Below are 16,324 nucleotides of genomic sequence, written 5' to 3'. Positions count from 1 at the left end.
ATTCTAAGTGCAAAAATGAATAAAATCTAATGTGAAACATTAACTCCATATATTTTATATATCATAAGGGATCACCCAGGAGGGCATGTGATGTTGTGAGGGATGGGAAAGACAGAATGAGAGACTCAGAAGTCTTACAGATTCTCATGTAGTTTTAAATATACAATGTGTGGCCGGGGATTTAGCTCAGTGGTTTCGCCGCCTGCTGCACAAGTGCAAGGACCCAAGTTCGATCCCTGGCACCAAAAAAAAAAAAAAAAATTAAATATACACTGTGATATGATTTGAATATTGTCTGAGTCTGTCCCCCACGGTTTATGTGTTGGAAGCTTGATTTCTAGTGTGTCAATATTGAGAGATGGTAGATTTTAGGAGGTGGGGGCTTGTGGAAGATAATTAGGTTACAGGGATAACACCTTTAGAAGTGATCGATGCAGGTATTGTGACACTGGGTTAATTCTCCTGAAAATAGGTTATTATAAGGAATCCTGGTGCTTCCCTTGAATCTTTATTCTGCATACACCACTCTCCACACTCAAATGTGCTCTCACCACTGTGCCATTTGCCATGAGGTGAGCAGGTATTTGGGCATGCTCTTGAACCTCTAGAACCTTTTTCTTTAGGAAGTATTCACCCTTAAGCAGTTTGTTATAGCAACAGAAAAGGGGCTTTATTTCTCTGTCTTTGGGTTAATATGCATTTAACTCTTGAATGGATTTCATTCTTGATAACAAGAAGGCCTGGGAGAAGCAGGGAAAACACTGGTGTCCAGTTATCCAAGTCTGAGCCCAGAGTATCAGTCTTCTCAGGCCCGGTTAAGAAGTTTCCACCTAAGTAGAGAAACACCAGAGACATGAGACTGTGAAAAATGTGCTGGGGACACGGTTTGTCATCTCCAGACCACAGTGGCCTTCATCTTGCTAGGTTCTCCCCTCCCAAGAGCACGGAGATGTACTGCCAAGGAATTAGGGACTGAAGGTCAGGGACTCCAGGCATGGCGACGTAAAGAATTAGGACCTCATAATCCCTTTCCTCACAGTTTAACTGTGAAGCAGAAAATGCTTCTTCATTGCAAATTGGGAAAAAATGCAATGGAAAATAATAATAATGACAAATCAGTAACAGTGAGGAGTGGAGAGCCAATCCTGTCCAAATGTTCCTTTCATACAGAGGAAAAGCATGACATTCATTCCACTAAGTGAATGGTGCTTTTTCGGAGGAAGGTGACTTGTTGGGTCCTTCCTCCTTCTTGTCTAGAATCAAGTCTCTGAAAGTATCTCAATTCATTATTTATTTCTTGTGTTATTTTTAGGTTCTATTTAAAATTGGTGTCTATTTAAAGAACGTTGGGTTTCAGTGTGTATATTTTGATCATGTCTATCCCCTTCATTACTGTTCCTAGATCCCCTCCCCCTTACCTTCCTTTGGTCTAATAATAGTCTTCCGTCTCCTTCCATGTTGTTTTTAGATTGCCACATATTACCATCGGGACAACATGCAATACTGTTGTTTCTGAATTTGGCTTATTTTGCTTAATATGACAATTTCCAATTCTATCCATTTTATGCAAATGACAAAGTTTTATTATTTTTTATAATGAATTGTGCGTATCACATATTCTTTTTTTTGGTACTAGGGATCGAACACAGGACCTTGTGCTTGCGAGGCAGGTGCAGTGCCATGAAGCTAAATCCCAGCCTCGTATATCACATTTTCTTTATCCACTCATCTGCTGATTGGCAACTAAGCTGGTTCTGTATCTTAGCTATTGTGAATTGTGCTGCCATGAACATGGGTGTGCAGGTGTCACTATAGTATGCTGACTTTAATTCCTCTGAGTATATACCAAGGAGTGGTATGGCTGGATCAAATGTTAGGTCTATTTTTAGTTACTTTTTGAGAAAACTCCATTCTGCTTTCCATAATGGATGTACTAACTTACATTCCTACCAGTAGTTTAGAAAAGTTCCTTTCCCTTACATCCTCATCAGTGCGTATCACTTTTTGTATTCTTGATGAGCGCCGTTCTGATAGAGGTGAGATGGAATCTCAATTTAGTTTTGATTTGGATTTCCCTAATACTAAAATGTTGAACTTTTTTTTCATATCCTTATTGGCCATTTTTACTTCTTCTTTTGAGAAATGTCTGTTTAGTTCACTTCCACACTTACTAATAGGGATATTTGATTTTTTGATGTTAAGTTTTTTGAGTTCTTTATATATCCTAGATATTAGTCCTTTGTCACTGGTGTAGTTGGCAAAGACTATCTCCCACTTTGCTGTGCAGAAACTTTTAAATTTGATGTAGTCACATTTGCTGATTCTTGCTATTATTTCTTGGGCTTTTTGAGTCCTATTTAGGAAGTCTTTTTCTGTAGCTATCACTTCAAGTGTTTCATCCATTCATTTATTTATTCATTAGCAATTTCAGTTTCATTTCTTGTGATTCTCCTGTTTCAGCCTCCCAGAGTGCTGGGATTACAGGTTTGCACCATCACACCTAGCTCAAAGTTTCATATCTTATACTTAGGTCTTTGGTTTATTTTGAATTGGTTTTTGTACAGGGTGAGACAGGGATCTAGTTTTAATCTACAAGGGGGTATCAGGATTTCCTAGCACCATTTGTTAAAGAGGCAGTCTTTTGTTCAATGTGTATTTTGAGGGTCCTTTGTTAAGAATCAGATGGAAATAATAAATAGTTTCTTTGGTTTGGGAAACGGAAAGTGTAAATGAGGATCAAAATGTACAATAGATAATGTGAAATAGGAAGGAAAGGACTAAAGGGGAAGGGGAAAGGGGAGGGATGGGGGAAGGAAAAAAGGAGAAGGAATAAATATGAGAAAATGAAAAAATGGAAACAAAGCTTTTGTAAATAAGGAGGGGTGGAGGGGTTGAAGGGAGGGCAGGGGAATGGGGAAAAAATAAGAACCAAGATGCATCATCTAAAGGTACAAATTCCCAATGATGACTGTCATCATATTGTATACCTAAAATGTACCAATAAACTTAATGAATAATAATAATAATAATAATAAAAGAATCAGATGGATGTAGTTGTGTAGGTTTGTGTCCATGTCCTCTGCTCTGTTCCACTGGATATGTGTCTAATTTTGTGTCAGTACCATGCTGTTCTTGTTACTCTGGCTTTATACTGTAATTTGAAATCTGGTATTGTGATGACTTCATCCTTCCTTTTTTTTGCTCTAGATTGCTTTGTCTATTTCTCTGTCTTTTGTGTTTCTGTATGAATTTTAGGATTATTTTTTTCTAGTTCTTTGAAGAATGCTGTTGGTATTTTGAAGGGGAGTGCACGGAATCTGTTGATTGCTTTTAGTAAATGACCATTTTAACACATTAATTCTGCCAATCCATGCACAAGGGAAGGGGGATCTTTTCACCTTTCAAAATTTCTTACTTCGATGCTCTATAATTTTTACTGCAGAAGTTTTCACCTCCTTGCTTAGGTTGACCTCTAGGGTTTTGTTTTGTTTTTTAAAGCTATTGTAAATGGGATTGTGTTCTTGATGTCTTTCTCAGCTAATTCATTACTGATATATAGAAAAGCTACTGATTTTTAAATGTTGATTGAAAGCTCTGATCGCCATGACTCCTAGAGGCACAGACATCTCGCTCTAGGACAAATGGTTTGAGGAAAAGTTCCAGGCAGCTCAGAACAGCACCTCTGGGGCTACTCACCTCAATCCAGAAACAACGCTGGTTCTACACACTGATGTCGGCAATTGTAGTAGCAACACTTCTTGCCCGCCTTGCAACTTCGATCACTCCGGCACCCAGGGAATCCGTTGAAAGCACACTCAAGAAAAAACTCTGGGCAAAATCCAGGTTTCCACTTAGCTGAGGAAAAGGGGGAAAGAAAGCAAAAAAAAAAAAAAGCCACATAGGTACTGATCAGGTGCTTTGGGGCTTCAACACCAGCTCTTTCCATGGGCTCTTGAGAGGAAACGCTTCCCTCCCGCAAGCCCACCCTAGACCGCCTGGCCTTACTTCCATTCTTCCGTACTCCAGGCTGGGCCACGTGGAGGCAAAGCAAGATGGTCAAGGCCAGGAGGGAGAGGCTGCTCGGCTTCATTGCGGCAGGACAACGGGCGCCTGCCTGACCGGAAGCCAGGATCTGCTTCCGTCGCTCAGCTCGGCGGAGGACCGCCAGCAGGGGGCGCGGTGGTTTCCAGGGCAGGAGGTCAGCTCTTCCAGCAAATTCTAGCTGTTTCCTTCACCCGGAGGAAGCCGCGCAGTGAGACACCCTCCGGGCTGTAAGGGCTGGGAGCCCGGAGGGACCGTCCTCTAGGACGCTGCAGCGCTGGTGTGGCCCGTCAGAACTCTTGCTTTTTTAGTGGACTTTGAAACAATTGGAAGGAATTTTCTTTCCCAGGTTAATTTTACAATGCCCCATCCCTCTGCTCACGGCATAGCCAGAGAATTGCAACTCCAGCCCTACAACAATATTTTCGTCAAGGGTGTAACTGAGATGCTTACTTTTAACTCACTAACATTTAAATACATCAGCTGTAGGGCCGGGGATTTAGCTCAGTGGTTCCTCTGCCTGCCTCGCAAGCGCAAGGTCCCGAGTTTGGTACCCGGTACCCCCATATATATATATATATATATATATATATATCAGCTGTAAAACACATGAAAGAACTCGTCCATTTATATTAAAGTGAAAATAATGGCACAGGATAAGAAATACAGTTATTCAATTTGGTAATGAACCTCTACAATGCAGGGAAATCAGTTCAGAATAGGGGATAGGGGATAGGAATGGGTTAAAATCTGACCCTCTATGAAACCCATAACCATGTTAGCAATCTGGTCAAAACAACCATTTTCAGGATTCTGAAACTAAATCAAAGCTTTGCAAAAACCTGTGAGTTTTTTGAAGAAAAGAAAACGAATGGGTGAACCTTGGGAAGAAAAGGGAGTTTGTGGAAATTTACTACTCATATTTTCTGTCCAGTTGTGTAATGGCCTTGAAATTCAGGGGTTTGTGCTATAAAACCTGTGACTACCAGAAACCGAGGGAACACTTCAGGGAAGTGCTGCTGTCAAAACCTCTATCCCCAGAAAATTGTCATTATTTCAACTATTTGGCAGCTCCCTACAGACGCTCCTAAGAGCATTATTTATTTCATGTAATCCAGATCTTGTCTTGGATAACACCATCCTTTGAACGATTTTTTTTTTAACATCGCAGCCACTTCAGGCTATGAGAGTAACTAGAACTCACAAGAGAAAAAAGTAAACTTTTTGGAGATAGGGCAGGGTATCTGGAGAACGGGGCAGAGAGGGAAGTGAAAGAAAATGATCAAGATTGTATATACCAATTCCTCAAGGCAAATGTAATTATTATGTATCACAAACACATAGCAATGAAAAAGAAAGAAAAATACAAATCAATGTCCTTGCAGAACAAGATGTATAAATCTCAACTAAATAAGAGCACTAAATGGAACAGCTTATGTTTTTTATTAGTACATGTTTGTGGTACATAATGAATATATTTGTGGACAGTTGTTACATGGACATGACACATTTTAATTCTTTTGATAGCCACTTCCATAGGTCTCTCCAACCTCCATCTTTCAGTTCCCTTCTCATTTGCTGAAGATCTATTTCCTATTGTCTATCTTTTGTTTTTCTCTTTGATTATTTATGTTGTGGATTCTCATATAAGAGAAACCATACAGCTGGGGATTTAGCTCAGTGGTTCTGGCATCTGCCTCAAAAGCTCAAGGTCCCGAGTTCGATCTCTGGTACCAAAAAAAAAAAAAGAGAGAGAGAGAAACCACACAATTTTTGGTACCAGGGTAGAACTCAGGACCTTGCGCTTGCAAGGCAGGCAGGGTGCCGCTGAGCTAAATCCCCTGTCCATGAAACCATACGATTTTTAAGCCTGTAGTTCTGATTTATTTTACTTAATGTTATGGTCTCAAGGTGCATCAATCTTCCTAAAATGACTCAGATTCATCCTTCTTTATAGTAAAGTACTACTCCATTGAGTATAAATACATTTTCTTTACCTACTCATCTGTTGCTGAACATATGGGCCACTTCCACAATTCAGCTATTATGAATTGTGCATCTATAAACTTGGGGATGCATGTATCACTGTAATGTGACGTCTTTTTTTTTTTTCTTGGTACTGGGGATCAAACTAATGTGATGTCTTTAATAACTCTTTTGGGAAGATACTAGAAGCGGGAATAGCTGGGTAAAGTGGAATTTCTAGTTTCAGGGTTTTTTTTGTGTTTTTCTTGGTACCGGGGATTGAACTCGGGTCCTTGCGCTTGCGCAGCAGGCGGCAAAACCACTGAGCTAAATCCCCGGCCCCAGTTTCAGTTTTTTGAAGAATCTCCACACTGATTTCCATAGTGGTTGTAGTACTTTACATTTCCACCATCAGGGTAGAAGGTCCCCAGTTCCCCCAGCCTCTCTAGCATTTGTTATTATTCGATTTCTTGATGACAGTCATTCCTTCTGGAGTAAGATGGTATTGCAGTGTTGTTGTAATTTTCATTTCTCTAATGGCCAGAAATGTTGAACATCTTTTCAAATATTTAGTGTCCATTTTGACTTCTTTTATTTAGTAGTACATGTTTGTAATATATAATGTTTACATTCCTTATGGGGAGTTGGTAGAAGTACACAATACATTGTTTTTCTTGGAGGGTACCAGGGATTGAACTCGGGACCTTGTGTTTGCAAAACAGGCGGTGGAACCACTGAGCTAAATCCCCGGCCCAACAATACATTTGAATAGCTTTTTTCATCGACTTTTCCTTCATTGCCTCCTCCCACCCCATCTCTTGATCCTTTTTTGGGTACGCTTGCAGTATATAATCTTTACATTCTTGATGTGAAGTTGGCATGTGTATATAACACAACTTGATTTCTTTTATCATTCCCTGTCTCATCTCTTCTCTCTCCCCTCTTCCTCCATCCTTGATCCCCTTCCCTTTTGAAAAAGATCTATCTCCTTACTTCCTATTATCTATCTTTTATTTTGCTCTTTATTTATACTTTAGGTTTCTCCTAGAAAAAATCATGTGATATTTAAGCGGGTATATCTGATTTATTTCACTTAATGGTGTGGTCTCAAAGTGCGTCCATTTTCCTAAAATGACTGTTTATCTTTTTATGACAGAGTAGTACTCCATAGTATATAAATATCACATAGGCTGTTTCCAAGATTTAAGTATTATGAATACTTAATATAGACATGGGTATGCATGTATCACTATACTATGATGCCTTTAACTCCTTTGGGAAGATACCTAGAAGGAGAACACCTGGGTCAAATGGAATTTCTAATTTCAGCTTTTTGAAGAATCTCCACACTGCTTTCCACCATGGTTGCACTAGTTTATACTTCCACCAATGGTGGAAATACAAGGTTTCCTTTTTTCCTGGAGCCTGTCCAGCATTTGTTATTATTTGATTTCTTGATGATACCCATTCTTTCTAAGTAAGATGGAATCTCAACCTTTTGTGTTTTTCTAATGGACAGTGATATTGAGCTTTTCTTCATAACTTTGTTGGCCATTTATACTTCTGTGAGGTGTCTGTTCATTTTCTTGCCCATTTTTTATTGGGATTTTTATTGTGGAGGTCTAATTTCTTAAAGTTCTTTATATATTCTAGAAATGAGTCCTCTGTCTGAGAAATAGCTAGCCAAACTTTTTTCCCATTCTGTAAGATGTCTTTTCACCCCATTGGTTGTTTCATTTACTGTGCAGAAGCTTTTTAAAAATATGATATGATCCCATTTCTTGATTCTTGGAACTATTTCCTGTGCAACTGGGGTTTTACGTTCAGAAAGTTCTTGCCCACACCTATGTCTTCAAGAGTTTTACCTGTTTTGCAACAGATTAAGTGTTTCTGTTTTAACATTTAGTTCTTTGATTCATTTTTATTTTAGTTACACACATAAAGATGTGAGAGATGTGGATCTAGATTCAATTTCCTGCATGTGGATAATCAGTTTTCCCAGCATCATTTGCTAAAGTGGCTACCTTCCCTCTAGCATATATTTTTGTCCTTTTGTCAAAGATCAGATGACTGATTATGCCTGTGGTTGTTTCTGCACCTTCTATTATATTATTTTAGTCCACATGTCTGTTTTAGTGCCAATATCATGCTTACTTTTCACTGTAGCTTTGCAGTATAACTTGTAATCTGGGATTGTGATTCCTCCTGTTTTGCTCTTGTTACCCAAGATTGCTTTTGCTATTTTGTGTCTCTTCTGGTTCCATATGAATCAAGGATTTTTTTTCTCTAGTTCTTTGAGGAATGTTGGTATTTTGATTGGAACTGCATTACATCTATATATGAGTTTTGGGAATATGGCCATTTTGACAATATTGATTTTCCCTATCAAGGAACAGGGCATGGTTTTCCATTTTCTAATGTCCTCTTTAATTTTATCAGAGTACTGTAGTTTTTGTTATAGAGTCTTTAACTTCCTTGGTTAAATATTGAATTTTTCTTTATGCTATTGAGAATGGTATTGTTTTGCTAATTTCTTTCTCAGTGAATTCATTATGGGTGTAAAGGAATGCTATTTGTGTGTGTGTGTTCATTTTATATCCTGCTACATTCTTAAATTTGGTTATTAACTCTAGTGGTCTTTTGGTGGAATTCTTTGGGTCATCTATGTAAAGAATTATGTCATCTCATTGGCATAGGAAAAGACTTTATGAACAAATCTTCAGTAGCATGGGAGCTAGCACAAAGAATCAACAACTGGGATCTCATCGTATTAAAAAGCTTCTGCACAGCAAGAGAAACTACCAACAAAGCTAAGAGACAACCTACAATGTGGGAAGAAATATTTAGCAACTGTAGCTCAGACAAAGGTCTACTATCAAGAATATATAAAGAACTGAAAAAAATCAGACCTCCCAAATTCAAAGACCCAATTCAAAAATGGGCATCCAAAATGAACAGACATTTCTCAGACAAAGAAATAAAAACAGCAAGTAAATATATGAAAAAATGTTCAACATCACTGGTCATTCGAGAGATGCAGATGAAAACAACACTAAGATTCCACCTCACCCCACAAAGAATGGCTGCTATCAAGAAATCAACCAATAACAAATGCTGGCGGGGGTTTGGAGAGAAAGGAACCCTTCTCCATTGTTGGTGGGAATGTACATTGGTGCAACCACTGTGGAAATCAGTATGGCGATACCTTAAAGAACTAGGACTAGAGGTCCCATTTGACCCAGCTATTCCCCTACTGGGAATCTTCCCCAAAGAATTAAAAGAATCATACCACAGTGATATATGTGCATCTATGTTTATAGCGGCACAATTTGTAATAGCTAAAGCTTGGAAACAGCCCAAATGCCCATCGACTGGAAACTGGATAAAGAAGATGTGGGGTTTTTTTTATAAAATGGAATACTACTCAGCCATAAAGAATGAGAAACTAGAGACATTTATAGCTAAATGGATGCACATTGAGGCCATACTCTTAAGTGAAATAAATAGGACACATGTGAAAATACCGAATAGTTTCTCTAGTGTGAGAAATTGAAAGTGTAAATAAGGATGAAAATGATTAAAATGAATAATTGATAATTTGAAATAAGAAAGGGTCCAAGGGTTTGGGGATGGTGGAAGGGAAAGGGGAAAGGGAAGAAGGGGAAAAAAATTATGGGAAAAAAATGGAATCAAACTCTGTGTAGATAGGGAAGGGTGGAGGGGGTGAAGGATGCACAGGTAATGGGAGAAAAAATAAAAACTAAGATGCATCATGTTCTGGTACAAACACCCAATGATAAATGTAAATGTATTTTATACCTAAAATGTACCAATAAATACATATATTTTTAAAAAATGAATTATGTCATCTGATAATTTGACTTCCTTTCCTATATGTATACCTTTTATTTCTCCTTTGCTTGATTCCTCTGGCTAACTTTTTGAGTACTATATTGAACAGGAGTGATGATAGTGGACATCCTTGTATTCTTCCTGATTTTAGAGGGAAACTTTCAGTTTGTCCCCATTTAACTTGATGTTGGCAGTAGGTTTATCATAAATGGCTTTTAGAAGAATGTCCTTCTATACCTATTATCCTTAGGGTTTTTATCATGTATAAATGTTGCATTTTGTCAAAGGCTTTTTATTTTTCATCTATTGGGATAATAATGTGATTTTTGTTCTTGCTTCTGTTTATGTGATGTGTTACATGCATTGATTTACCTATGTTGAACCATCCTTGCATTCCTGGAATGAAGCCTACTTGGTCATAGTGTGTGATCTTTTTCATGATTTGTTGCATTCTGTTTGTTGATATCTTGTTGAGGATTTTTGTATCTATGTTCATTAAAGAATTTGGCCTATAGTTTTCTTTTTTAGTTGGGGCCTTCTCTGGTTTTGGAATCATGCTAATGCTGTCTTCCAGGAATGAGTTTGGAAGTACTCCTTCTCTTTCAATTTCATTAAAGTGTGTGAGATATATTGGCATCATTTTTTCCCTGAAGGTCTTGGAGAACTCAGCAGTAAATGATCAGGTCTTGGGCTTTCCTTAGTCGGTAAGCTTTTTATTACTGCTTTTTAAATTACAGTTATTGGATTGTTTAGCATTTTTATGTTCAGTTTTGGTAATTCATATGTGTCTAGGAATTTGTCTATTTCTTCTAGATTCTCCAATTTGTTGGAGTACAATTATTCATAGTAATTACTGTTGATCTTCTGGATTTCAGCAGTGTCTGTTGTGATTTTGCCTTTTCCATTTCTAATTGCATTGATATGAGTCTTTTTTATATAAATTTGGCTGAAGGTTTGTTTACAAGAATCAGCTCTTTGATTTGATTGTGTGTGTAGTTTTTTAAAGTTTCAATTCTATTAATTTCTCCCCTGATTGTTAATATATCCCTCCTTATACTAAGTTTGGATTTGCACTATTCTAATTCTTCTAGTTTCTTAAGCTGCATCGTTAAGCTAATTAACAAATGGTGCTCACAATACTGGCTCTCTATATCCAGAAGACTGAAGCTAGCTCCGTATCTCTTACCGTGTACTAAACTAAAATAAAAATGGATCAAAGATCTAAACATTAAAGCAGAATCAACCCTACTGGAAGATAAAATAATTAAAAAGATTTAAGATGTGTCACTTACATGTACCAAATGCCACAATGAATGTAAACATTATATGTTGTAAACATGAACTAAAAATAATTATAATGACAATAATAATGAAAACTGGGAAAGGGAGAGGAGAGGGAGAGAGGTGGTATGGGTGGGGAAAGAAAGGGGAATAAAAAAGAATCAAGATGTGTTATGTACAAGTACCTACTCCCTAAGATGAATGTCAATTTCATGTATCACAATCATGCACTAATAAAATTAAAAAATTAAAAAGAAAGAATAAAGATGCCAAACTAATATTTGACATCTAAGGGAAACAAGACCAAACTGAAACCAAAGCTGGCAGAAGGAAGACATTTTTTTAAAAAAAGAAGAGGAAAATGAAAGAAATAGAGTATAGACAGAGACTAATGACAATTTCATTTTTCCCTTTTCCAAGTTTCCTGAGTTTTATGTCTTTTTCTTCCCTCACTGCTTTGTCTAAAACCTTTAAGAAAAGCTTTCCTTGCAAAGAGAGGTAATTCAATGCACCAATACTACACAAGAGTGCAGTTTCCATGTTTTCTTCCTAATGGCAAAGCTGTTATTACTCTTCTCTTCTGGTGGCTGGAATATAGATGTGGAATTTAGCCACCTACAGCCATGAATATGAGGACAACATCTTTTGGGAGGAAAGAACAGCATCCTGGGAAATGAAGGACCAAACACATGGAAGGAACCGTGGTCTCTGAGGAGTCTTAAATTGCTGAGCCACCTTGCCAGCCATAGACTGTGCACACTAATTCCCTGTATTTTTTTTTTCCTCACAGGAGCTTAATTTGTACCCTAATTAGGGACAAGAGTCAAATTCTTTGCTTTTGCAAATGGTAAACTTGATTTTGTTTCTCAAATAACCCAAATCTTATTCATTCATCCATTGTTTTAGAACCTGACATTTATCTTACCCTGAATTCGGCTTAGTGAAACCTATTCCTGAGCTACTTTTCTTTCTACTGCCTTCTCCTCTTGCCCCTTATGCGACTAACAAAACATTTTCATTATTTACTTTGGAGGAAATTCTTAAGGCTGAGAGGATCAAAACCCTTCCTTCTTTCCCATTCAAAAGAATTTATTCTTCCACGTGGATGTACAAGTGATTTTAAAGTTTTTCCAACTTCAATCAACACCTTAGCAAAACCTAAGCAAATAAAGAAAAATGAATGCTAAGTGCAGTATATTTTTTTAATGGAAGAGGTAAATATTGACATCATCACCCTGTAGAAACTTCTGATTTATGAACATAGTACACATTTCTTTAAGCCTTTCTTATGTATCTCTGAAAGCTTTTAGTTACTAAAGTTCTGCCACCTCTTAATTTATTTCTAAGAATGGTATGATTTTGTTGGTGTTATAAATAGAAAGTGTTGTTAAGAAAATGACTCAATGAAATCCATTTTTCTATATAATGAATATACAGTAATGAAAAATAATGACAAAATAAATTAACAGGTAGTTCTTCTAAATGATTATTGCTATTCAATAGTAAAATTTGGTTTATCATCATTTGCTAACTATGTCTTTGGGTGATTACTAAACATCTCTTACTCTGATTCTTTTTACAAAATTAGAGAAGTATGTATAATGTTGATTTTCAGGCACTTTTATGAAAAACAAACATGACAAAACACTTAATCTACTAAGATGAGGGCCTGGACCGAGTGAATGATAAAATACATAAACAATTTTTACTTCCAATAGTGTATCTACATTTGTCGGACCAGACGTCTGGGCACTGCTTGTCATGTACTTCAAAATTCTGTGATATCCAAGCCCCACTGCGGCCCAGCCTACCATGGGGAAGGGTGGAAGCCATGGACTGTGTGCTCCTGGCAAAGGAAGGAGCTGCTTTGCTTCCTGTTCTCTCACTCCAAGTATCTGCTGCCCACTTCCACTCATAGCAGGAGCCCAACACAGAAAGAGCAGTTGATTCTGATTCCAGAATGGCAAGGTCGGACCAGATATTCAGAATAATTATACACAACTTCTTCAATAAAAATAGACAACTGACACTGAGATATATGTGCAATTTACCCAAAAAGTAAGGTGGTAAAGCTGGGCAGAGCAGGTGTCAACTGACGCAAGCTCATGCTTTTTCCACCCCATCCAAACTGCTCCTCCTCCCGATGCTTTGCCCTTCTCTGGGAGCTTCTTGGAACAAGGGTAGTAGGGTAGGTGGATCAACCACGAATCTACAAGATTTTTCATGTTTGTACAATATATCCCTCTTCCTCTTCTCTGCAATACTTGAGTCAGCCTGGCCTCTCGCTTATACTTCTCTATGGAGAACATTATTCAAACAATTTATTCATTCTAGGTATCAAGAATTTAGTGTGTCTTGCCTCCTCACTCACATCTTAAAACAGAAATCTAGGGGAGGACATTGCTTAACCTTAAAGAATGAAGTATTAGTGGAGGACTCTCAGACTTGAACCACTAAAACACTTACCTGGATTTCCCAGCACCTGCAACATTACTCCATCTCTGACTTCTGCAAAGGATATAGATCCCTGGAACCATTAAAGAAAAGGAGGGAGGGAGTTGTAGGTTTAGCCCCAAGGTTGGCTGGTCATACTTGAGGGCTGACAGTACCCAGATCAGGACTGATAGTGGACTGGAAAGGAAAAGATATCCTTGTAGTTTATGCAATGTGTTTTGAGGGTGGTGGTGTTGTTTTGTTTTGTTTTCTGTGTGTATGTGTTTCCTGGTCGTAGGTCAAGGACAAACTTTGCTGATTTACATTTCCTGCTGAATAAGAAACCAGCACTTGGGCTGATTATTGGATTTCTAACGCTAAGCCCCAGGAAAGGGGCTTTTGTTCCTGGTTCTGTTCTCCTTCACAACTTAGGAACTCATATCCTGGTTCTTTTTTCTCTCCACTGGGGAGATCAAGCCCCACATTCACATCCTTCTCCCTGTAGCTTCCAGAAGCTCAGAAATAATAGGAGGCAGAAACAAATGGAGCAGAGAAGTTTTCTTTTTTTTTTTTTAAATTGAAAATTGGAAGACAAAAGCAGCTCCAGGGCTGGCATCCAGAATGGGAGAAAAAATAGGCAGTGTTGAAGAGGGAAGCGATACCAGTAACTGAACCAGAGGGAAGCCTGAAGGCCTGGACCCAGGACCCGTTCAGGGAGGTCAGGCTCCACCTGGAAGGAGGAAGGAAAATTGGAGATGTGACTCACCAGGCCAAAGCATTCAGATCTACTGCAGAGGCAGGACACCCCCTCTGCACCTTGTTCACTGCCTCTGAAACCCCTCAGTCTCTCAGTTTGTCCCACAGCTCCCTTGCCCCATTTCTTCCTTCCTACCACTCAGATATTTCCCAACCACTCAACCCTCTTCTGCATTGGCAGGGTCTCCCCTTCCTTCCAGCTAGTGCTCACCTCTTACAGGTTGGTAACATTCCTTCCCACAATAGCCTGGACAGCACTCCTGGGGCCTCGGACAGTCATAATCACACATACACTTGTCAAGAGGATGCCTTGTTGGGCAGTATATCATACCCGGGACAGGAACCAGGCCTCCTGAGGCGCTGCCCTTTGTCATGTAAGCAAAGAGATTATTTAGGGTATCTTTGCCCCAGGGCCCACCTCCATTTGTTTCATTGTCCCTTCTCCCAAATATAAGCCCCCCTTCCTGGATATTATGTTAATTTGACCTGGCTGTCCTTTATATTTGTATCATTTCTGTTCACATTTTGAACTATTCAATTTTGTACATTTTGAGTGAGCTCTAAAGTGTCATTTTCACTTACCTTTGCTCATTTTAACATTACATTTTTAAAATCTATTTTGAAGCCTTCTGTCATGGTTCATGTACATCAACTGATGTGTACTGTTTTATTATATGAAAATACTGGAATGCATGTATCTACAGTTGATACATACTATTTCTAGTTTTAGACTTTCTTTTCTTTTTTTTTTTTTTTTTTTTGGTAGTACTGGGATTGAGCTTCATCCCCAGCCTGTTTTTTATTTTTATTTTGAAATGGGGTTTCACTAAGTCACTAAATTCCTCAGGCTGGGCTCCATCTTGTGATCCTCCTGCATCAGCCTCTCGGAGTGCTGGGATTACAGTGCTACATATTTCTGCAGACTATAAGAATGTCTATTTGAATATATATGTGTGTGTGTGTGTGTGTGTGTGTGTGTGTGTAAATTACATGGAATACAGATCAAAGGACGTGGATACAGTCAACTGTCATAAATATAATCAACAACTTTCAAATGTCAGTGAACAGATTTACACTTTACATTACCAACAGCAATGTGTGAGAATTTGTTGCTCCTTAACCTTCCCAACACTTGTTAATGTCTGTCTTTCAGTAACCAGTTTGGTGGAATCTAGAGGAATTTCCTTATGATATGAATTTCCTTGTGATGTGTTCACCTTAATGACTGGTGAACTTAAGCAACTGTTCACATATTTATTGTCCATTTGAGTATCTTCCTTAAGGAAGTGCTTATTCAAGTATCTTGTCTGTTTTTTAACTGGATAATCTGGGGTTTTTTATTGATTTGTAACAGAAAAGAAATTCTCATTCAAAACTAGGTGAGTCCGCAATGGTGCAATGAACCTGAAATACAGTTTGGCATTAATTAGTGAAATTTAATATGTACACAAATTATGATCCAGCAATGACACCCCTAAATGTGAAATTAAGATAAAACTTCCCATACCTTCACCAAGAAACATGTACAAAAATGTTCACAAGTACACTGTTTTTATTAAGCAAATACTGGAAACAATACATATTACTACGAATAAGATAATGGGTAAGTATGCCATGGCATATTGCTATGATAAAATACAACTATGAAAATAACAGAAATACAACCATGCACAACATAACTAAATTAAAATAATGTTGAATGAAAAAGACAAGTCCCAAAAGAGAATATGAAGAGTTATATGTTTGTGAAAAGCTCAAAACCAAGGAAAACAAGAGAATATATATATACATAGGTACACAAAATTGAGGAAACTATAAAGATAAAATTCAAGACAGTGAGTATCTTTGGAAATGAGAGAAGAAAGCATTCTAAAATAGTGAGAAGCACAATGACTGGAGTAGGCTATTGGTTATTGGTAGTATTCTAAATTTTGGATTGTTCGTGGGTTAACAGGAGCGTGTGTCTCTGTGTGTGTGTGTGTGTGTGTGTGTGTGT

General features: G+C 38.0%; 1 protein-coding gene across 1 annotated transcript; it reads right to left on the bottom strand.

Moving 5' to 3' along the window:
- Positions 1-644: 644 nt before the first annotated feature.
- On the bottom strand, positions 645-4,338 carry LOC101703307 (WAP four-disulfide core domain protein 15A). Its single transcript, XM_021239076.2, has 3 exons — positions 4,006-4,338; positions 3,697-3,855; positions 645-830 (listed from the first exon to the last, which is right to left on the bottom strand). Exons 1-2 carry the CDS (start codon positions 4,088-4,090, stop codon positions 3,698-3,700), a joined length of 243 nt encoding a protein of 80 aa, XP_021094735.1. The 5' UTR covers positions 4,091-4,338; the 3' UTR covers positions 645-830; position 3,697.
- Positions 4,339-16,324: the final 11,986 nt, after the last annotated feature.

The sequence above is a fragment of the Heterocephalus glaber genome, unplaced genomic scaffold, assembly GCF_053883595.1.
Source record: "Heterocephalus glaber isolate CG9 unplaced genomic scaffold, H.glaber_assembly_v1.0 deba00001673, whole genome shotgun sequence".
Lineage (NCBI taxonomy): Eukaryota > Metazoa > Chordata > Mammalia > Rodentia > Bathyergidae > Heterocephalus > Heterocephalus glaber.
Note: the sequence above shows the minus strand (reverse complement) of the source record. Positions and strands in the feature narration are given on the sequence as shown.